Here is a 24,788-nt window from a genome sequence, read left to right as displayed (position 1 = left end):
CAAGTGACAGTATCACTTGCTATATATTGGTTTTTCTTTGCAATTGGTCTCACATGCAGTGCCCTGCGGTTCCTTGCTATTTCCATCTGGAATTGCGGCACCAGACATTGTTTTCTTAATGGTATGGCGATGTTTATGGGCAGCAATGTTGACATGCTAATTTGCTTGTTTCTGCACACAGAAATAAGGCATTACTTTTAAAACTTAAAGAGACAGTTACGTTTTTTATTAAAAGAATTTCAGCTGTTTATTTGTTTAATTCACCCTTTGTGCCTTAGGATGCAACAAAAGCACACAAAAAAAGGTTCTCTTTTAGAATTTAAAGAGACAGTAACGTTTTTTATGTGTCATTTTTTACTTAAAAATGTCACTTTTTTATGAACCTACTCCTAAGCCGTTTGCCGTTTAGGAGTCTGTTGACTATGGTTAATCTATGCCACAAATTTCTCCTATAGTGTCCCACAAAATTGTATGGCTCACATGCAGTACCCTGGTCTTCCTCTCGCACTCCTCCCGGAGTTACTCTGCATTTCATGCATTATATGTTTTTTTCCACATGGAAGAAAGCATTACTAGAGGAATTGTTTTCAATCATTTAGGGTGATTGATTCAGTATTCCAAATGGTTCTTCCCTGTTACCTGGAAGAGGAAGATACTTCGGGATTATCTGAGAGTAATTTCTCAGACTCAGATGCATAATATTTATTTATTCCTGAGGCGAACTAAGAGAACTACTATACCTTTAAAGGATAGTTGGAATTTTTCAAGGGTCCTATGGGCAAAAATTAAAGGGATGTACACCAGGGCTTACAATGGCAATCAGTTGTGTACTTTGCTACCGTCACTATTGCGACGGCTTATTGGTTTGATGCGTTGTCTGATGCTACTAAGTCAGAAACTCCCCTGGATAAAATCCAGGATAGGATAAAGGCTTTCAGATTTGCTAATTCCTTTATTTCAAATGTTTCCCTTCAAGTTATCAAACTGGGAGCGTTAGTTTCAGGTTTCTCTGTTCCAGCTCACAGAACCTTATGGTTAGAGCCTTGTTCTACGGATGTATGCTCTAAGTCTAAGCTTTTAGTGTTTCCTTACAAGGGACAGACCTTGTTGGGACCTGGCTTGACAGAAATAATCCCTTTTGAAATTTAAAGAATTTCAACAACAAAAAAAGGCGACAAAAAAAAAACCAAAACACAGGATTCAAGTAGTCTGCTGTTGAATCAAGGACAGCATGAAGGACATTCCCCCGATCCGGTATCGGATCTTGTAGGGGGCAACCTTTCCATCTTCGCTCAGGCTTGGGCTCTGCTTTCAAGATTATCTGCAGATCTGACATGAGGTGAGGTGTTCTTACACTGCGTAGGAGATATTTCAGACCTGGGAGTGATTGTTCTAGTTCAAATACTGTTACAGGGTCGGGTTTTTTTTTATCCCAATCTGTTTGAGGTTCTCTAAAAGGAGGGAACCTTCAGACCAATGTTGGATCTCAACAGTCTAAACAAATTTCTTAGATTACCGTTTTGTTTTCAAGATGGAAACTATTCGTTCCTTTCTTTCCTTGATCCAAGAGGGTCCATCTATGACAACAGTGGATTACAGGACGCGTACCTTCACGTGCCATTCGCAAGAATCGTCTCAAGCTCTAAGGTTTGCCTTTCTGGACAAATGCTTCCAGTTCGTGGCTCTTCCATTCGGTCTTGCCACAAATCTCAGAGTTTTCATATCCTTCCCGCGATCGCACAGGTGGAAGGTAACTTTGGAGTTGAGTTTCTTTGTCCCAAACTCAAGGGTAACTTTCTTAGGAACCATATTAGATTCCATATCAATGAAGATTTTTCTGACAAAATGTCAGGAAATCAGAGATTATTGATTCTCGTCTAGTCATTCAGTCCACTCCTCGGCCTTCAGTGGTTCAGTGTTTGGAGGTAATCGGGCTAATGGTGACGGCAATGGACATCATCCAGTTTGCTCAGTTCCATCTCAGACCTCTGCAGTTAAGCATGTTCAGGCGATGGATCGGAGATTATACAGATTTCTCTATTCAAGGGATTCTCTTCAATAGTGGTTTTCTCTGGATCATCTCTCCCAGGGAACCTGCTTTCACAGACCATCTCAGGTGATTATGATAAGACGCCAGCCTTCTAGGGTGGGGAGCAGTCTGGGGCTCCCTAAGGGCTCAGGGGGTTTGGAATTAGCCAGAGTCTGTTCTTCCTATAAACATTCTGGAGCTGCGAGCGATCTACAATGTTCTTCTGGCCTGGCCTCAGTTAGCCTTGGTCCAGTTTACCATCTTCCAGTCGAACAAAATATTGTCAGTGACTTACATCATTCATCAGGGAGGAACGAGGAGTTCCTTAGTGATGACGGAGGTATCCAAAATGATTCAGTTGGCATAGACCCATTCTTGCTGCCGGTCGGATATCCACATCCCAGGGGTGGACAACTGGGAGGCGGTTTTCCTGAGCAGGCATACCTCTCAATTGGGTTTTTTTCCTCAGATCATTGCTCGAATGGAGCAGGAGAGGGCATCGGTGATCCTCATAGCACTGGCTTCGCCTCGCAGGATTTGGTATGCAGATCTGGTGGACATGTCATCTCTGTCACCTTGGAGATTTCTGTTGAGGAAGGACCTTTTAAGTCAAGGGCCCCTCCTTCACCCAAATCTGTTTTTTTTTTTTTTTTTTTTTTTTTTTTTTTTTTTTTAAACTGACTGCTTGGAACGCTTAATATTATTTAAGCAGGGTTTTTCTGACTCGGTCATTGAGACCATGATTCAGGCTCGTAAGCCTGTCACTAGAAAGATTTTTCATAAGATATGGCGTAAATATCTCTATTGGTGTGAATCCATGAGCTACTCATGGAGTAGAGTTGGGATTCCTAGAATTTTGTCTTTTCTCCAAGAGGGTTTGGAGAAGGGTTTATCGTCGAGGTCCTTATAGGATCAAATCTCTGTCTTTATCTATTTTGTTACTCAAACGTCTGAAAGATGTCCCAGATTTATAATCATTTTGTCAGGCCTTGGTCAGGATCAGGCCTGTGTTCAAAGCAGTTGCTCCTCCATGGAGTTTGAATTTAGTTCTCAGAGTTCTTCAAGGGGCTCCGTTTGAGCTTATGCGTTCCTTAGATATTAAGTTGTTATCTTGGAAGGTTTTGTTTCTTGTTGTTATTTCTTCTGCTCGGAGAGTGTCAGAGCTCTCGGCATTACAGTATAAGTCTCCTTATCTTTTTTTACATTCAGATAAGGTAGTTTTACGTTCTAAATTAGGATTTCTTCCTAAGGTTGCTTCAGACAGGAACATTAATCAGGAGATTGTTGTTCCCTCCCTGTGTCCTAATCCTTCTTCTCAAAAGGAACGTCTTTTGCACAATTTGGACATGGTCTGTGCTCTGAAATTTTATTTACAAGCGACTAAGGACTTTCATCAGCCGTCTCTTTTCTTTGTTTGTAATTTTCTCTGGAAAACATAAGGGTCAGAAAGTTACGGCTCCCTCTCTTTCTTTTTGTCTGAAGAGTATCATCCGTTTTGCATATGAGACTGCTGGACAGCAGCCTCCTAAAAGAGTTACGGCTCATTCCACTAGGGCTGTTGCTTCCTCATGGGCATTCAAAAATGAAGCTTCTGTAGAACAGATTTGCAAGGCTGCAACTTGGTCCTCTCTTCACACTTTTTCCAAATTTTACAAATTTGGTACTTTTGTCTCGGCTGAGGCTGTTTTTGGGAGAAAGGTTCTTCAAGCAGTGGTGCCTTCCGTTTAGGTTCCCTGTCTTGTCCCTCCCTTATCCGTGTACTCTAGCTTTGGTATTGTATCCCACAAATAAGGATAAAATCCATGGACTCATCGTGTCTTTAAAAAGAAAAGACAATTTATGCTTACCTGATAAATGTATTTCTTTTTTAGACACGATGAGTCCACGGCCCGCCCTGTTCTCTGAGAAAGGTTATTCATTTTTGTAAACTTCAGACACCTCTGCACCTTGGCTTTTCCTTTCTCTTCCTAACTTCGGTTGAATGACTGGATTGGAAGGGAAGGGAGGAGCTATTTATACAGCTCTGCTATGGTGCTCTTTGCCTCCTCCTGCTGACCAGGAGGTGAATATCCCACAAGTAAGGATGAAATCCATGGACTCATTGTGTCTAAAAAGAAATAAATTTATCAGGTAAGCATACATTTTCTTATTCTCAGCTGCTAAGAGATCCCTCTAGGAGAACAGAACTTCAGCAAATTCCAAGTATTGATTCAACAGTCTTCCTTTAGCAATGCTTGTGTGCTTTGCCTTGTGAGAGCTTAGTCTCTCAGCGTAGATTTGCACTTGTCAGTCAGTTCCTTATTACTGGGTAGCAGGGGGCACAGTGTGCTCAGCTGTTTATGAAGCGCTACGTACCAGATGCATCCTTGTAAAGTTTTTGCTATTTCACATTGAGTATTGTTTACGTTATCCACACAGGTATTTTGTTCTACTGCTCTTGTGTGTTCTTTTTTTTTACTGACAAATTGGTTTCTGACAGCAGAGAAATCTATTATCTTAAATGCAGTACTTACTCTAAATAGCTGCAACACTAGTTAAACCTGCCCTGTTAGTGCTTACGGCAGTGCTTTCCAAACTGTGTGTCGTGACACGTTAGTGTGTCAGTGGCAGTGTGTAGGTCTGTCCCTGCTTCATCACAAATTTTTTTGAATTTAAAATTATTTTTATGTATTATATTACATTTTTTTTTGGGTTTCTGACTTTCCGCCTGCCTGCTACAGATCACGTGGTTGACACGTGATTGATACCTAGTGGGTCACAGATCATCTTAACCTTTTGGCGTAGCTCAGCCGGAACTGAAACTATTCCCATTGGCGGCTTTGGCAGCACATTGACTCCTGACTGCACGTGTAATATCCTCAATTGGCTCGTGACTGCACGTGTAATATCCTCAATTGGCTTGTGACTGCACATGTAATAAGTGAGTTTGCAGTGCAGGCAGTAGTCAGTCGGACTCGCAGAACTCTGAGTGCTGTAGCTTAAACGCTGAGCTGAAGTCAGAAGTCAAAGTGTTGTTTTTTTGCAGCTAGCTCCCAGTAGTGCATTGCTGCTCCTGGTCTTGATCTATGGATAGGAAGTGGAAGCTTAAAAATGCTTGATGATGAAATGCGAGCGTCTTTATCTAATATTCCACCAAATATTCTGAAACTGTGTTCATCCCATCCACCTCATACACCTATTAAATTAGTAAGTAGCCATTGGTGTTATTCTTGCACATACTTACTGTTACTTGTAAATACATTTAGTTATCATTTATGTGTCCGTATCTCTTAAACAAGGTAGTTTAACCTCCTGTTTACTGGTACAACTGAATTACTGTGTCACGGAATGATGTAGGTCTAAAAAGTGTGTCACCAACATGAAAAGTGTGTCACCAACATAAAAAGTGTGTCACCAATCACCAACATGAAAAGTGTGTCACCAACATGAAAAGTGTGTCACCAACATGAAAAGTGTGTCGCCAACATAGAAAGTGTGTCACCAACATGAAAAGTGTGTCACCAACATGAAAAGTGTGTCACCAACATGAAAAGTGTGTCACCAACATGAAAAGTGTGTCACCAACATGAAAAGTGTGTCACCAACATGAAAAGTGTGTCGCCAACATGAAAAGTGTGTCGCCAACATAGAAAGTGTGTCGCCAACATGAAAAGTGTGTCACCAACATGAAAAGTGTGTCACCAACATGAAAAGTGTGTCACCAACATAAAAAGTGTGTCACCAACATGAAAAGTGTGTCACCAACATGAAAAGTGTGTCACCAACATAAAAAGTTGCCCTGTTAGTGCTTACGGTATACACAGTTATAACAAGTCTACAGACTGCACTAGCTAAACCTGTCCTGTTAGTGCTTACGGTATACACAGTTATAACAAGTCTACAGACTGCACTAGCTAAACCTGTCCTGTTAGTGCTTACGGTATACACAGTTATAACAAGTCTACAGTCTGCACTAGCTAAACCTGCCCTGTTAGTGCTTACGGTATACACAGTTATAACAAGTCTACAGACTGGTTGAAACGCCAGAATGCCACGGGATAACCACAGTCTAAAACTTCTGCTATGGCTGCATCTCTGTTGGTCATCCTGAAAACAGAGGTTGATATTGTTGATGAATTGATGTAGTCAATAATTTCTATATTCAAATGTAAACTATTTGTCTTTTTTTGTAGTACATTTTAAAGGAATGGTTTGTGTAGGCAAAGAGAGATGTACTGGCTCTGTATGACACCTATAGAGTCACCCGCTGTCTCTGTATGACACCTATAGAGTCACCCGCTGTCTCTGTATGACACCTATAGAGTCACCCGCTGTCTTTGTATGACACCTATAGAGTCACCCGCTGTCTCTGTATGACACCTATAGAGTCACCCGCTGGCTCTGTATGACACCTATAGAGTCACCTGCTGGCTCTGTATGACACCTATAGAGTCACCCGCTGTCTCTGTATGACACCTATAGAGTCACCCGCTGTCTCTGTATGACACCTATAGAGTCACCCGCTGGCTCTGTATGACACCTATAGAGTCACCCGCTGGCTCTGTATGACACCTATAGAGTCACCCGCTGTCTCTGTATGACACCTATAGAGTCACCCGCTGTCTCTGTATGACACCTATAGAGTCATCTGCTGTCTCTGTATGACACCTATAGAGTCATCCGCTGGCCCTGTATGACACCTATAGAGTCACCTGCTGGCTCTGTATGACACCTATAGAGTCACCCGCTGTCTCTGTATGACACCTATAGAGTCACCCGCTGTCTTTGCATGACACCTATAGAGTCACCCGCTGTCTTTGTATGACACCTATAGAGTCACCCGCTGGCTCTGTATGACACCTATAGAGTCACCCGCTGGCTCTGTATGACACCTATAGAGTCACCCGCTGGCTCTGTATGACACCTGTAGAGTCACCCGCTGGCTCTGTATGACACCTATAGAGTCACCCGCTGGCTCTGTATGACACCTATAGAGTCACCCGCTGGCTCTGTATGACACCTATAGAGTCACCCGCTGGCTCTGTATGACACCTATAGAGTCACCCGCTGGCTCTGTATGACACCTATAGAGTCACCCGCTGGCTCTGTATGACACCTATAGAGTCACCCGCTGGCTCTGTATGACACCTATAGAGTCACCCGCTGGCTCTGTATGACACCTATAGAGTCACCCGCTGGCTCTGTATCTCTGTATGACACCTATAGAGTCACCCGCTGTCTCTGTATGACACCTATAGAGTCACCCGCTGTCTCTGTATGACACCTATAGAGTCACCCGCTGTCTCTGTATGACACCTATAGAGTCACCCGCTGTCTCTGTATGACACCTATAGAGTCACCCGCTGTCTCTGTATGACACCTATATTGTCACCCGCTGGCTCTGTATGACACCTATAGAGTCACCCGCTGGCTCTGTATGACACCTATAGAGTCACCCGCTGGCTCTGTATGACACCTATAGAGTCACCCGCTGGCTCTGTATGACACCTATAGAGCTATAGAGTCACCCGCTGTCTCTGTATGACACCTATAGAGTCACCCGCTGTCTCTGTATGACACCTATAGAGTCAACCGCTGGCTCTGTATGACACCTATAGAGTCACCCGCTGGCTCTGTATGACACCTATAGAGTCACCCGCTGTCTCTGTATGACACCTATAGAGTCACCCGCTGGCTCTGTATTACACCTATAGAGTCACCCGCTGTCTCTGTATGACACCTATAGAGTCACCCGCTGTCTCTGTATGACACCTATAGAGTCACCCGCTGTCTCTGTATGACACCTATAGAGTCACCCGCTGTCTCTGTATGACACCTATAGAGTCACCCGCTGGCTCTGTATGACACCTATAGAGTCACCCGCTGTCTCTGTATGACACCTATAGAGTCACCCGCTGTCTCTGTATGACACCTATAGAGTCACCCGCTGCCTCTGTATGACACCTATAGAGTCACCCGCTGTCTCTGTATGACACCTATAGAGTCACCCGCTGGCTCTGTATGACACCTATAGAGTCACCCGCTGTCTCTGTATGACACCTATAGAGTCACCCGCTGGCTCTGTATGACACCTATAGAGTCACCCGCTGGCTCTGTATGACACCTATAGAGTCACCCGCTGGCTCTGTATGACACCTATAGAGTCACCCGCTGGCTCTGTATGACACCTATAGAGTCACCCGCTGGCTCTGTATGACACCTATAGAGTCACCCGCTGGCTCTGTATGACACCTATAGAGTCACCCGCTGGCTCTGTATGACACCTATAGAGTCACCCGCTGGCTCTGTATGACACCTATAGAGTCACCCGCTGGCTCTGTATGACACCTATAGAGTCACCCGCTGGCTCTGTATGACACCTATAGAGTCACCCGCTGGCTCTGTATGACACCTATAGAGTCACCCGCTGGCTCTGTATGACACCTATAGAGTCACCCGCTGGCTCTGTATGACACCTATAGAGTCACCCGCTGGCTCTGTATGACACCTATAGAGTCACCCGCTGGCTCTGTATGACACCTATAGAGTCACCCGCTGGCTCTGTATGACACCTATAGAGTCACCCGCTGTCTCTGTATGACACCTATAGAGTCACCCGCTGTCTCTGTATGACACCTATAGAGTCACCCGCTGTCTCTGTATGACACCTATAGAGTCACCCGCTGGCTCTGTATGACACCTATAGAGTCACCCGCTGGCTCTGTATGACACCTATAGAGTCACCCGCTGGCTCTGTATGACACCTATAGAGTCACCAGATGTTCTGCTGCATATAAGTGTGTAGTGTGGTTGTTTCCTAATGTAGTTTTGTTCTCATAGGAGAGACCGCGAAGTGCAGTAGAACATCTGTGTCTCTCAGAAAGTCCCCGGCCCCGCATGACTGTGGAAGAACAGCTGGAAAGAATGAAGAGACATCAGCAGGCGTGTCTGAAAGAGAGGAAAAGAGGCCTCAGCTTCATTGGTTCATCTGACTTCGGTCCCTCACAGAGCCCTTCTGTCTCCAGGGAAAACTCTTTAAAAATCACTCAGGTAAAACATAAATATATCTTTGTCATAGGACGGTATAAATGTAACAGTGCGGTATCACAGCTTAGTCTGTACAGAGGTTATCATAGGACGGTATAAATGTAACAGTGCAGTATCACAGCTTAGTCTTCTGTACAGAGGTTATCATAGGGCGGTATAAATGTAACAGTGCGGTATCACAGCTTAGTCTGTACAGAGGTTATCATAGGACGGTATAAATGTAACAGTGCAGTATCACAGCTTAGTCTTCTGTACAGAGGTTATCATAGGGCGGTATAAATGTAACAGTGCAGTATCACGGCTTAGTCTGTACAGAGGTTATCATAGGGCGGTATAAATGTAACAGTGCAGTATCACAGCTTAGTCTGTACAGAGGTTATCATAGGGCGGTATAAATGTAACAGTGCAGTATCACAGCTTAGTCGTCTGTACAGAGGTTATCATAGGACGGTATAAATGTAACAGTGCAGTATCACAGCTTAGTCTGTACAGAGGTTATCATAGGGCGGTATAAATGTAACAGTGCAGTATCACAGCTTAGTCGTCTGTACAGAGGTTACCATAGGACGGTATAAATGTAACAGTGCAGTATCACAGCTTAGTCGTCTGTACAGAGGTTATCATAGGGCGGTATAAATGTAACAGTGCAGTATCACAGCTTAGTCTGTACAGAGGTTATCATAGGACGGTATAAATGTAACAGTGCAGTATCACAGCTTAGTCTGTACAGAGGTTATCATAGGACGGTATAAATGTAACAGTGCAGTATCACAGCTTAGTCGTCTGTACAGAGGTTATCATAGGACGGTATAAATGTAACAGTGCAGTATCACAGCTTAGTTGTCTGTACAGAGGTTATCATAGGACGGTATAAATGTAACAGTGCAGTATCACAGCTTAGTCGTCTGTACAGAGGTTATCATAGGACGGTATAAATGTAACAGTGCAGTATCACAGCTTAGTCTGTACAGAGGTTATCATAGGACGGTATAAATGTAACAGTGCAGTATCACAGCTTAGTCGTCTGTACAGAGGTTATCATAGGACGGTATAAATGTAACAGTGCAGTATCACAGCTTAGTCTGTACAGAGGTTATCATAGGACGGTATAAATGTAACAGTGCAGTATCACAGCTTAGTCGTCTGTACAGAGGTTATCATAGGACGGTTTTAATGTAACAGTGCAGTATCACAGCTTAGTCGTCTGTACAGAGGTTATCATAGGACGGTATAAATGTAACAGTGCAGTATCACAGCTTAGTCGTCTGTACAGAGGTTATCATAGGACGGTATAAATGTAACAGTGCAGTATCACAGCTTAGTCGTCTGTACAGAGGTTATCATAGGACGGTATAAATGTAACAGTGCAGTATCACAGCTTAGTCGTCTGTACAGAGGTTACCATAGGACGGTATAAATGTAACAGTGCAGTATCACAGCTTAGTCGTCTGTACAGAGGTTATCATAGGACGGTATAAATGTAACAGTGCAGTATCACAGCTTAGTCGTCTGTACAGAGGTTATCATAGGACGGTATAAATGTAACAGTGCAGTATCACAGCTTAGTCGTCTGTACAGAGGTTATCATAGGACGGTATAAATGTAACAGTGCAGTATCACAGCTTAGTCGTCTGTACAGAGGTTATCATAGGGCGGTATAAATGTTACAGTGCAGTATCACAGCTTAGTCTGTACAGAGGTTATCATAGGACGGTATAAATGTAACAGTGCAGTATCACAGCTTAGTCGTCTGTACAGAGGTTATCATAGGACGGTATAAATGTAACAGTGCAGTATCACAGCTTAGTCGTCTGTACAGAGGTTATCATAGGACGGTATAAATGTAACAGTGCAGTATCACAGCTTAGTCTGTACAGAGGTTATCATAGGACGGTATAAATGTAACAGTGCAGTATCACAGCTTAGTCGTCTGTACAGAGGTTATCATAGGACGGTATAAATGTAACAGTGCAGTATCACAGCTTAGTCGTCTGTACAGAGGTTATCATAGGACGGTATAAATGTAACAGTGCAGTATCACAGCTTAGTCTGTACAGAGGTTATCATAGGACGGTATAAATGTAACAGTGCGGTATCACAGCTTAGTCTGTACAGAGGTTATCATAGGACGGTATAAATGTAACAGTGCAGTATCACAGCTTAGTCGTCTGTACAGAGGTTACCATAGGACGGTATAAATGTAACAGTGCGGTATCACAGCTTAGTCTGTACAGAGGTTATCATAGGACGGTATAAATGTAACAGTGCAGTATCACAGCTTAGTCTGTACAGAGGTTACCATAGGACGGTATAAATGTAACAGTGCAGTATCACAGCTTAGTCTGTACAGAGGTTACCATAGGACGGTATAAATGTAACAGTGCAGTATCACAGCTTAGTCGTCTGTACAGAGGTTATCATAGGACGGTATAAATGTAACAGTGCAGTATCACAGCTTAGTCGTCTGTACAGAGGTTATCATAGGACGGTATAAATGTAACAGTGCAGTATCACAGCTTAGTCGTCTGTACAGAGGTTATCATAGGACGGTATAAATGTAACAGTGCAGTATCACAGCTTAGTCTGTACAGAGGTTATCATAGGACGGGTATAAATGTAACAGTGCAGTATCACAGCTTAGTCTGTACAGAGGTTATCATAGGACGGTATAAATGTAACAGTGCAGTATCACAGCTTAGTCGTCTGTACAGAGGTTATCATAGGACGGTATAAATGTAACAGTGCAGTATCACAGCTTAGTCGTCTGTACAGAGGTTATCATAGGGACGGTTATAAATGTAACAGTGCAGTATCACAGCTTAGTCGTCTGTACAGAGGTTATCATAGGGCGGTATAAATGTAACAGTGCAGTATCACAGCTTAGTCGTCTGTACAGAGGTTATCATAGGACGGTATAAATGTAACAGTGCAGTATCAGAGCTTAGTCTGTACAGAGGTTATCATAGGACGGTATAAATGTAACAGTGCAGTATCACAGCTTAGTCTGTACAGAGGTTATCATAGGACGGTATAAATGTAACAGTGCAGTATCACAGCTTAGTCTGTACAGAGGTTACCATAGGACGGTATAAATGTAACAGTGCAGTATCACAGCTTAGTCTGTACAGAGGTTATCATAGGACGGTATAAATGTAACAGTGCAGTATCACAGCTTAGTCGTCTGTACAGAGGTTATCATAGGACGGTATAAATGTAACAGTGCAGTATCACAGCTTAGTCTGTACAGAGGTTATCATAGGGCGGTATAAATGTAACAGTGCAGTATCACAGCTTAGTCGTCTGTACAGAGGTTATCATAGGACGGTATAAATGTAACAGTGCAGTATCACAGCTTAGTCGTCTGTACAGAGGTTATCATAGGACGGTATAAATGTAACAGTGCAGTATCATAGCTTAGTCGTCTGTACAGAGGTTATCATAGGACGGTATAAATGTAACAGTGCAGTATCACAGCTTAGTCTGTACAAAGGTTATCATAGGACGGTATAAATGTAACAGTGCAGTATCACAGCTTAGTCGTCTGTACAGAGGTTATCATAGTACGGTATAAATGTAACAGTGCAGTATCACAGCTTAGTCGTCTGTACAGAGGTTATCATAGGACGGTATAAATGTAACAGTGCAGTATCACAGCTTAGTCTGTACAGAGGTTATCATAGGACGGTATAAATGTAACAGTGCAGTATCACAGCTTAGTCGTCTGTACAGAGGTTATCATAGTACGGTATAAATGTAACAGTGCAGTATCACAGCTTAGTCGTCTGTACAGAGGTTATCATAGGACGGTATAAATGTAACAGTGCAGTATCACAGCTTAGTCTGTACAGAGGTTATCATAGGACGGTATAAATGTAACAGTGCAGTATCACAGCTTAGTCGTCTGTACAGAGGTTATCATAGTACGGTATAAATGTAACAGTGCAGTATCACAGCTTAGTCGTCTGTACAGAGGTTATCATAGGACGGTATAAATGTAACAGTGCAGTATCACAGCTTAGTCTGTACAGAGGTTATCATAGGACGGTATAAATGTAACAGTGCAGTATCACAGCTTAGTCTGTACAGAGGTTATCATAGGACGGTATAAATGTAACAGTGCAGTATCACAGCTTAGTCTGTACAGAGGTTATCATAGGACGGTATAAATGTAACAGTGCAGTATCACAGCTTAGTCGTCTGTACAGAGGTTACCATAGGACGGTATAAATGTAACAGTGCAGTATCACAGCTTAGTCGTCTGTACAGAGGTTATCATAGGACGGTATAAATGTAACAGTGCGGTATCACAGCTTAGTCGTCTGTACAGAGGTTATCATAGGACGGTATAAATGTAACAGTGCAGTATCACAGCTTAGTCTGTACAGAGGTTATCATAGGACGGTATAAATGTAACAGTGCAGTATCACAGCTTAGTCTGTACAGAGGTTATCATAGGGCGGTATAAATGTAACAGTGCAGTATCACAGCTTAGTCTGTACAGAGGTTATCATAGGACGGTATAAATGTAACAGTGCAGTATCACAGCTTAGTCTGTACAGAGGTTATCATAGGACGGTATAAATGTAACAGTGCAGTATCACAGCTTAGTCGTCTGTACAGAGGTTATCATAGGGCGGTATAAATGTAACAGTGCGGTATCACAGCTTAGTCTGTACAGAGGTTGTCATAGGACGGTATAAATGTAACAGTGCGGTATCACAGCTTAGTCGTCTGTACAGAGGTTATCATAGGACGGTATAAATGTAACAGTGCAGTATCACAGCTTAGTCGTCTGTACAGAGGTTATCATAGGACGGTATAAATGTAACAGTGCAGTATCACAGCTTAGTCTGTACAGAGGTTATCATAGGACGGTATAAATGTAACAGTGCAGTATCACAGCTTAGTCTGTACAGAGGTTATCATAGGACGGTATAAATGTAACAGTGCGGTATCACAGCTTAGTCTGTACAGAGGTTATCATAGGACGGTATAAATGTAACAGTGTAGTATCACAGCTTAATCTGTATAGAGGTTACCATAGGACGGTATAAATGTAACAGTGCAGTATCACAGCTTAGTCGTCTGTACAGAGGTTACCATAGGACGGTATAAATGTAACAGTGCAGTATCACAGCTTAGTCGTCTGTACAGAGGTTATCATAGGACGGTATAAATGTAACAGTGCAGTATCAGAGCTTAGTCTGTACAGAGGTTACCATAGGACGGTATAAATGTAACAGTGCAGTATCACAGCTTAGTCTGTACAGAGGTTATCATAGGACGGTATAAATGTAACAGTGCAGTATCACAGCTTAGTCGTCTGTACAGAGGTTACCATAGGACGGTATAAATGTAACAGTGCAGTATCACAGCTTAGTCGTCTGTACAGAGGTTATCATAGGACGGTATAAATGTAACAGTGCAGTATCAGAGCTTAGTCTGTACAGAGGTTACCATAGGACGGTATAAATGTAACAGTGCAGTATCACAGCTTAGTATGTACAGAGGTTATCATAGGACGGTATAAATGTAACAGTGCAGTATCACAGCTTAGTCGTCTGTACAGAGGTTACCATAGGACGGTATAAATGTAACAGTGCAGTATCAGAGCTTAGTCGTCTGTACAGAGGTTATCATAGGACGGTATAAATGTAACAGTGCAGTATCACAGCTTAGTCGTCTGTACAGAGGTTATCATAGGACGGTATAAATGTAACAGTGCAGTATCACAGCTTAGTCTGTACAGAGGTTATCATAGGACGGTATAAATGTAACAGTGCAGTATCACAGCTTAGTCGTCTGTACAGAGGTTATCATAGGACGGTATAAATGTAACAGTGCAGTATCACAGCTTAGTCGTCTGTACAGAGGTTATCATAGGACGGTATAAATGTAACAGTGCAGTATCACAGCTTAATCTGTACAGAGGTTATCATAGGGCGGTATAAATGTAACAGTGCAGTATCACAGCTTAGTCGTCTGTACAGAGGTTATCATAGGACGGTATAAATGTAACAGTGCAGTATCACAGCTTAGTCGTCTGTACAGAGGTTATCATAGGACGGTATAAATGTAACAGTGCAGTATCACAGCTTAGTCTGTACAGAGGTTATCATAGGACGGTATAAATGTAACAGTGCAGTATCACAGCTTAGTCGTCTGTACAGAGGTTATCATAGGACGGTATAAATGTAACAGTGCAGTATCACAGCTTAGTCGTCTGTACAGAGGTTATCATAGGACGGTATAAATGTAACAGTGCGGTATCACAGCTTAGTCGTCTGTACAGAGGTTATCATAGGGCGGTATAAATGTAACAGTGCAGTATCACAGCTTAGTCGTCTGTACAGAGGTTATCATAGGACGGTATAAATGTAACAGTGCAGTATCACAGCTTAGTCGTCTGTACAGAGGTTACCATAGGACGGTATAAATGTAACAGTGCAGTATCACAGCTTAATCTGTACAGAGGTTACCATAGGACGGTATAAATGTAACAGTGCAGTATCACAGCTTAATCTGTACAGAGGTTACCATAGGACGGTATAAATGTAACAGTGCAGTATCACAGCTTAGTCGTCTGTACAGAGGTTATCATAGGACGGTATAAATGTAACAGTGCAGTATCACAGCTTAGTCTGTACAGAGGTTATCATAGGGCGGTATAAATGTAACAGTGCAGTATCACAGCTTAGTCTGTACAGAGGTTATCATAGGACGGTATAAATGTAACAGTGCAGTATCAGAGCTTAGTCGTCTGTACAGAGGTTATCATAGGGCGGTATAAATGTAACAGTGCAGTATCACAGCTTAGTCTGTACAGAGGTTATCATAGGACGGTATAAATGTAACAGTGCAGTATCACAGCTTAGTCGTCTGTACAGAGGTTATCATAGGACGGTATAAATGTAACAGTGCAGTATCACAGCTTAGTCTGTACAGAGGTTACCATAGGACGGTATAAATGTAACAGTGCAGTATCACAGCTTAGTCGTCTGTACAGAGGTTATCATAGGACGGTATAAATGTAACCATGCAGTATCACAGCTTAGTCGTCTGTACAGAGGTTATCATAGGACGGTATAAATGTAACAGTGCAGTATCACAGCTTAGTCTGTACAGAGGTTATCATAGGACGGTATAAATGTAACAGTGCAGTATCACAGCTTAGTCGTCTGTACAGAGGTTATCATAGGACGGTATAAATGTAACAGTGCAGTATCACAGCTTAGTCTGTACAGAGGTTATCATAGGACGGTATAAATGTAACAGTGCAGTATCACAGCTTAGTCGTCTGTACAGAGGTTATCATAGGACGGTATAAATGTAACAGTGCGGTATCACAGCTTAGTCGTCTGTACAGAGGTTACCATAGGACGGTATAAATGTAACAGTGCAGTATCAGAGCTTAGTCGTCTGTACAGAGGTTATCATAGGACGGTATAAATGTAACAGTGCAGTATCACAGCTTAGTCTGTACAGAGGTTACCATAGGACGGTATAAATGTAACAGTGCAGTATCACAGCTTAGTCGTCTGTACAGAGGTTATCATAGGACGGTATAAATGTAACAGTGCAGTATCACAGCTTAGTCGTCTGTACAGAGGTTATCATAGGACGGTATAAATGTAACAGTGCAGTATCACAGCTTAGTCGTCTGTACAGAGGTTATCATAGGGCGGTATAAATGTAACAATGCAGTATCACAGCTTAGTCGTCTGTACAGAGGTTACCATAGGGCGGTATTAATGTAACAGTGCAGTATCACAGCTTAGTCGTCTGTACAGAGGTTATCATAGGACGGTATAAATGTAACAGTGCAGTATCACAGCTTAGTCGTCTGTACAGAGGTTATCATAGGACGGTATAAATGTAACAGTGCAGTATCACAGCTTAGTCGTCTGTACAGAGGTTATCATAGGACGGTATAAATGTAACAGTGCAGTATCACCGCTTAGTCGTCTGTACAGAGGTTATCATAGGACGGTATAAATGTAACAGTGCAGTATCACAGCTTAGTCGTCTGTACAGAGGTTATCATAGGGCGGTATAAATGTAACAGTGCAGTATCACAGCTTAGTCGTCTGTACAGAGGTTATCATAGGACGGTATAAATGTAACAGTGCAGTATCACAGCTTAGTCGTCTGTACAGAGGTTATCATAGGACGGTATAAATGTAACAGTGCAGTATCACAGCTTAGTCTGTACAGAGGTTATCATAGGACGGTATAAATGTAACAGTGCAGTATCACAGCTTAGTCGTCTGTACAGAGGTTATCATAGGACGGTATAAATGTAACAGTGCAGTATCACAGCTTAGTCGCCTGTACAGAGGTTATCATAGGACAGTATAAATGTAACAGTGCAGTATCACAGCTTAGTCTGTACAGAGGTTATCATAGGACGGTATAAATGTAACAGTGCAGTATCACAGCTTAGTCGTCTGTACAGAGGTTACCATAGGACGGTATAAATGTAACAGTGCAGTATCACAGCTTAGTCGTCTGTACAGAGGTTATCATAGGACGGTATAAATGTAACAGTGCAGTATCACAGCTTAGTCGTCTGTACAGAGGTTACCATAGGACGGTATAAATGTAACAGTGCAGTATCACAGCTTAGTCGTCTGTACAGAGGTTATCATAGGACGGTATAAATGTAACAGTGCAGTATCACAGCTTAGTCGTCTGTACAGAGGTTATCATAGGACGGTATAAATGTAACAGTGCAGTATCACAGCTTAGTCGTCTGTACAGAGGTTATCATAGGACGGTATAAATGTAACAGTGCAGTATCACAGCTTAGTCGTCTGTACAGAGGTTATCATAGGACGGTATAAATGTAACAGTGCAGTATCACAGCTTAGTCGTCTGTACAGAGGTTATCATAGGACGGTATAAATGTAACAGTGCGGTATCACAGCTTAGTCTGTACAGAGGTTATCATAGGACGGTATAAATGTAACAGTGCAGTATCACAGCTTAGTCGTCTGTACAGAGGTTATCATAGGACGGTATAAATGTAACAGTGCAGTATCACAGCTTAGTCGTCTGTACAGAGGTTATCATAGGACGGTATAAATGTAACAGTGCAGTATCACAGCTTAGTCGTCTGTACAGAGGTTATCATAGGACGGTATAAATGTAACAGTGCAGTATCACAGCTTAGTCTGTACAAAGGTTATCATAGGACGGTATAAATGTAACAGTGCAGTATCACAGCTTAGTCGTCTGTACAGAGGTTACCATAGGACGGTATAAATGTAACAGTGCAGTATCACAGCTTAGTCGTCTGTACAGAGGTTATCATAGGACGGTATAAATATAACAGTGCAGTATCACAGCTTAGTCGTCTGTACAGAGGTTACCATAGGACGGTATAAATGTAACAGTGCAGTATCACAGCTTAGTCGTCTGTACAGAGGTTATCATAGGACGGTATAAATGTAACAGTGCAGTATCACAGCTTAGTCGTCTGTACAGAGGTTATCATAGGACGGTATAAATGTAACAGTGCAGTATCACAGCTTAGTCGTCTGTACAGAGGTTATCATAGGACGGTATAAATGTAACAGTGCAGTATCACAGCTTAGTCTGTACAGAGGTTATCATAGGACGGTATAAATGTAACAGTGCAGTATCACAGCTTAGTCTGTACAGAGGTTATCATAGGGCGGTATAAATGTAACAGTGCAGTATCACAGCTTAGTCTGTACAGAGGTTATCATAGGACGGTATAAATGTAACAGTGCAGTATCACAGCTTAGTCGTCTGTACAGAGGTTATCATAGGGCGGTATAAATGTAACAGTGCAGTATCACAGCTTAGTCTGTACAGAGGTTATCATAGGACGGTATAAATGTAACAGTGCAGTATCATAGCTTAGTCGTCTGTACAGAGGTTATCATAGGGCGGTATAAATATAACAGTGCAGTATCACAGCTTAGTCGTCTGTACAGAGGTTACCATAGGACGGTATAAATGTAACAGTGCAGTATCACAGCTTAGTCGTCTGTACAGAGGTTATCATAGGGCGGTATAAATGTAACAGTGCAGTATCACAGCTTAGTCGTCTGTACAGAGGTTATCATAGGACGGTATAAATGTAACAGTGCAGTATCACAGCTTAGTCTGTACAGAGGTTATCATAGGACGGTATAAATGTAACAGTGCAGTATCACAGCTTAGTCTGTACAGAGGTTATCATAGGACGGTATAAATGTAACAGTGCAGTATCACAGCTTAGTCTGTACAGAGGTTACCATAGGGCGGTATAAATGTAACAGTGCAGTATCACAGCTTAGTCTGTACAGAGGTTATCATAGGACGGTATAAATGTAACAGTGCAGTATCAGAGCTTAGTCGTCTGTACATAGATTATCATAGGACGGTATAAATGTAACAGTGCAGTATCACAGCTTAGTCGTCTGTACAGAGGTTACCATAGGACGGTATAAATGTAACAGTGCAGTATCAGAGCTTAGTCGTCTGTACATAGATTATCATAGGACGGTATAAATGTAACAGTGCAGTATCACAGCTTAGTCGTCTGTACATAGATTATCATAGGACGGTATAAATGTAACAGTGCAGTATCACAGCTTAGTCTGTACAGAGGTTATCATAGGACGGTATAAATGTAACAGTGCAGTATCAGAGCTTAGTCGTCTGTACATAGATTATCATAGGACGGTATAAATGTAACAGTGCAGTATCACAGCTTAGTCGTCTGTACAGAGGTTATCATAGGGCGGTATAAATGTAACAGTGCGGTATCACAGCTTAGTCTGTACAGAGGTTATCATAGGACGGTATAAATGTAACAGTGCAGTATCACAGCTTAGTATGTACAGAGGTTATCATAGGACGGTATAAATGTAACAGTGCAGTATCACAGCTTAGTCGTCTGTACAGAGGTTATCATAGGACGGTATAAATATAACAGTGCAGTATCACAGCTTAGTCGTCTGTACAGAGGTTATCATAGGACGGTATAAATGTAACAGTGCAGTATCACAGCTTAGTCGTCTGTACAGAGGTTACCATAGGACGGTATAAATGTAACAGTGCAGTATCACAGCTTAGTCGTCTGTACAGAGGTTATCATAGGACGGTATAAATGTAACAGTGCAGTATCACAGCTTAGTCTGTACAGAGGTTATCATAGGACGGTATAAATGTAACAGTGCAGTATCACAGCTTAGTCTGTACAGAGGTTATCATAGGACGGTATAAATGTAACAGTGCAGTATCACAGCTTAGTCGTCTGTACAGAGGTTACCATAGGACGGTATAAATGTAACAGTGCGGTATCACAGCTTAGTCTGTACAGAGGTTATCATAGGACGGTATAAATGTAACAGTGCAGTATCACAGCTTAGTCTGTACAGAGGTTATCATAGGACGGTATAAATGTAACAGTGCAGTATAACAGCTTAGTCGTCTGTACAGAGGTTATCATAGGACGGTATAAATGTAACAGTGCGGTATCACAGCTTAGTCTGTACAGAGGTTATCATAGGACGGTATAAATGTAACAGTGCGGTATCACAGCTTAGTCGTCTGTACAGAGGTTACCATAGGACGTTATAAATGTAACAGTGCAGTATCACAGCTTAGTCGTCTGTACAGAGGTTATCATAGGACGGTATAAATGTAACAGTGCGGTATCACAGCTTAGTCGTCTGTACAGAGGTTACCATAGGACGGTATAAATGTAACAGTGCAGTATCACAGCTTAGTCTGTACAGAGGTTATCCTAGGACGGTATAAATGTAACAGTGCAGTATCACAGCTTAGTCGTCTGTACAGAGGTTATCATAGGGCGGTATAAATGTAACAGTGCAGTATCACAGCTTAGTCTGTACAGAGGTTATCATAGGGCGGTATAAATGTAACAATGCAGTATCACAGCTTAGTCGTCTGTACAGAGGTTATCATAGGACGGTATAAATGTAACAGTGCAGTATCACAGCTTAGTCTGTACAGAGGTTACCATAGGACGGTATAAATGTAACAGTGCAGTATCACAGCTTAGTCGTCTGTACAGAGGTTATCATAGGACGGTATAAATGTAACAGTGCAGTATCACAGCTTAGTCTGTACAGAGGTTATCATAGGACGGTATAAATGTAACAGTGCAGTATCACAGCTTAGTCGTCTGTACAGAGGTTATCATAGGACGGTATAAATGTAACAGTGCAGTATCACAGCTTAGTCGTCTGTACAGAGGTTACCATAGGACGGTATAAATGTAACAGTGCAGTATCACAGCTTAGTCGTCTGTACAGAGGTTACCATAGGACGGTATAAATGTAACAGTGCAGTATCACAGCTTAGTCGTCTGTACAGAGGTTATCATAGGACGGTATAAATGTAACAGTGCAGTATCACAGCTTAGTCGTCTGTACAGAGGTTATCATAGGACGGTATAAATGTAACAGTGCAGTATCACAGCTTAGTCTGTACAGAGGTTATCATAGGACGGTATAAATGTAACAGTGCAGTATCACAGCTTAGTCGTCTGTACAGAGGTTATCATAGGGCGGTATAAATGTAACAGTGCAGTATCACAGCTTAGTCTGTACAGAGGTTATCATAGGGCGGTATAAATGTAACAATGCAGTATCACAGCTTAGTCTGTACAGAGGTTATCATAGGGCGGTATAAATGTAACAGTGCAGTATCACAGCTTAGTCTGTACAGAGGTTATCATAGGGCGGTATAAATGTAACAGTGCAGTATCACAGCTTAGTCTGTACAGAGGTTACCATAGGACGGTATAAATGTAACAGTGCAGTATCACAGCTTAGTCTGTACAGAGGTTATCATAGGACGGTATAAATGTAACAGTGCAGTATCACAGCTTAGTCGTCTGTACAGAGGTTATCATAGGACGGTATAAATGTAACAGTGCAGTATCACAGCTTAGTCGTCTGTACAGAGGTTATCATAGGACGGTATAAATGTAACAGTGCAGTATCACAGCTTAGTCTGTACAGAGGTTATCATAGGGCGGTATAAATGTAACAGTGCAGTATCACAGCTTAGTCTGTACAGAGGTTATCATAGGACGGTATAAATGTAACAATGCAGTATCACAGCTTAGTCGTCTGTACAGAGGTTATCATAGGACGGTATAAATGTAACAGTGCAGTATCACAGCTTAGTCTGTACAGAGGTTATCATAGGGCGGTATAAATGTAACAGTGCAGTATCACAGCTTAGTCGTCTGTACAGAGGTTATCATAGGACGGTATAAATGTAACAGTGCAGTATCACAGCTTAGTCTGTACAGAGGTTATCATAGGACGGTATAAATGTAACAGTGCAGTATCACAGCTTAGTCGTCTGTACAGAGGTTATCATAGGACGGTATAAATGTAACAGTGCAGTATCACAGCTTAGTCTGTACAGAGGTTATCATAGGACGGTATAAATGTAACAGTGCGGTATCACAGCTTAGTCTGTACAGAGGTTATCATAGGACGGTATAAATGTAACAGTGCAGTATCACAGCTTAGTCTGTACAGAGGTTATCATAGGACGGTATAAATGTAACAGTGCAGTATCACAGCTTAGTCGTCTGTACAGAGGTTATCATAGGACGGTATAAATGTTACAGTGCAGTATCACAGCTTAGTCGTCTGTACAGAGGTTACCATAGGACGGTATAAATGTAACAGTGCAGTATCACAGCTTAGTCGTCTGTACAGAGGTTATCATAGGACGGTATAAATGTAACAGTGCAGTATCACAGCTTAGTCGTCTGTACAGAGGTTATCATAGGACGGTATAAATGTAACAGTGCAGTATCACAGCTTAGTCGTCTGTACAGAGGTTATCATAGGACGGTATAAATGTAACAGTGCAGTATCACAGCTTAGTCTGTACAGAGGTTATCATAGGGCGGTATAAATGTAACAGTGCAGTATCACAGCTTAGTCTGTACAGAGGTTATCATAGGACGGTATAAATGTAACAGTGCAGTATCACAGCTTAGTCGTCTGTACAGAGGTTATCATAGGACGGTATAAATGTAACAGTGCGGTATCACAGTTTAGTCGTCTGTACAGAGGTTATCATAGGGCGGTATAAATGTAACAGTGCGGTATCACAGCTTAGTCTGTACAGAGGTTACCATAGGACGGTATAAATGTAACAGTGCAGTATCACAGCTTAGTCTGTACAGAGGTTATCATAGGACGGTATAAATGTAACAGTGCAGTATCACAGCTTAGTCGTCTGTACAGAGGTTATCATAGGACGGTATAAATGTAACAGTGCAGTATCACAGCTTAGTCTGTACAGAGGTTATCATAGGGCGGTATAAATGTAACAGTGCAGTATCACAGCTTAGTCGTCTGTACAGAGGTTATCATAGGACGGTATAAATGTAACAGTGCAGTATCACAGCTTAGTCGTCTGTACAGAGGTTACCATAGGACGGTATAAATGTAACAGTGCAGTATCACAGCTTAGTCGTCTGTACAGAGGTTACCATAGGACGGTATAAATGTAACAGTGCAGTATCACAGCTTAGTCGTCTGTACAGAGGTTATCATAGGACGGTATAAATGTAACAGTGCAGTATCACAGCTTAGTCTGTACAGAGGTTATCATAGGACGGTATAAATGTAACAGTGCAGTATCATAGCTTAGTCGTCTGTACAGAGGTTACCATAGGACGGTATAAATGTAACAGTGCAGTATCACAGCTTAGTCGTCTGTACAGAGGTTACCATAGGACGGTATAAATGTAACAGTGCAGTATCACAGCTTAGTCTGTACAGAGGTTATCATAGGACGGTATAAATGTAACAGTGCGGTATCACAGCTTAGTCGTCTGTACAGAGGTTATCATAGGACGGTATAAATGTAATAGTGCAGTATCATAGCTTAGTCGTCTGTACAGAGGTTATCATAGGACGGTATAAATGTAACAGTGCAGTATCATAGCTTAGTCGTCTGTACAGAGGTTATCATAGGACGGTATAAATGTAACAGTGCAGTATCACAGCTTAGTCGTCTGTACAGAGGTTATCATAGGACGGTATAAATGTAACAGTGCAGTATCACAGCTTAGTCGTCTGCTTCTGATTTACAAATTACATTGTGGTCCTTTCTTTCCAATGGCATAGAGAGTCCACAATTCCATTTATTAATGTTGGGAAATTCACCGCCTGGCCACCAGGAGGAGGCAAAGAACACCTCAGCCAGAGCTTAAGTATCCTCCCACTACCCATACTTCTCCAGTCATTCTTTGCCTCTGTAACTAGATGTGGGATTTATTAGCGCAGTTGGTAGCGCGTCAGTCTCATAATCTGAAGCCTCACACAAAGCACTTGCTCTCTACCCGTGCTGCATCTTCTTCTTAGGCTGTAAAGCATCCATGGAACAAGTCTGCAAGGTGGCTCCTTGGTCCTCTTCAAGTTCTTCAAGCGGTGGTGCCTTTAGTTTAGGCGCGCCTGCCTTTTATTAGCTCTCCCTATCTATTCTGTGTCCTCTATGGCTTGGGTATTGGTTTCCCATCAGTAATTGAATGGAGTTGTGGACTCTCCATGCCATTAGAAAGAAAACAAAATTTATGCTTACCTGATTCTTTCCTGGCATGGAGAGTCCACGACCCGCCCTGATATTCTTTAGGCGGCATTTGATTTTTGTAACCTTCAGGCACCTATATACCTCAAGTGTTCTACCTTTTCCTTATTCCCTCGGCTGAATGACTGGG

The 24,788-nt window shown here is 42.2% G+C and overlaps 1 protein-coding gene across 2 annotated transcripts in view; it reads left to right on the top strand.

The window, feature by feature from the left end:
- PLEKHA5 (pleckstrin homology domain containing A5) overlaps positions 1 to 24,788 on the top strand; it is a 1,264,477-nt gene that overhangs the window by 1,184,683 nt on the left and 55,006 nt on the right. For both annotated transcript variants that reach the window (XM_053719122.1, XM_053719123.1), the window contains exon 24: positions 8,849 to 9,058. In XM_053719122.1, coding sequence (XP_053575097.1) covers positions 8,849 to 9,058 — 210 coding nt within the window. The remainder of the gene's footprint in view (positions 1 to 8,848; positions 9,059 to 24,788) is intronic.

This window comes from Bombina bombina, chromosome 6 (assembly GCF_027579735.1).
Source record: "Bombina bombina isolate aBomBom1 chromosome 6, aBomBom1.pri, whole genome shotgun sequence".
Classification (NCBI taxonomy): domain Eukaryota; kingdom Metazoa; phylum Chordata; class Amphibia; order Anura; family Bombinatoridae; genus Bombina; species Bombina bombina.
The sequence above is the reverse complement of the archived record's forward strand: the minus strand, read 5'-3'. Positions and strand labels throughout refer to the sequence as shown.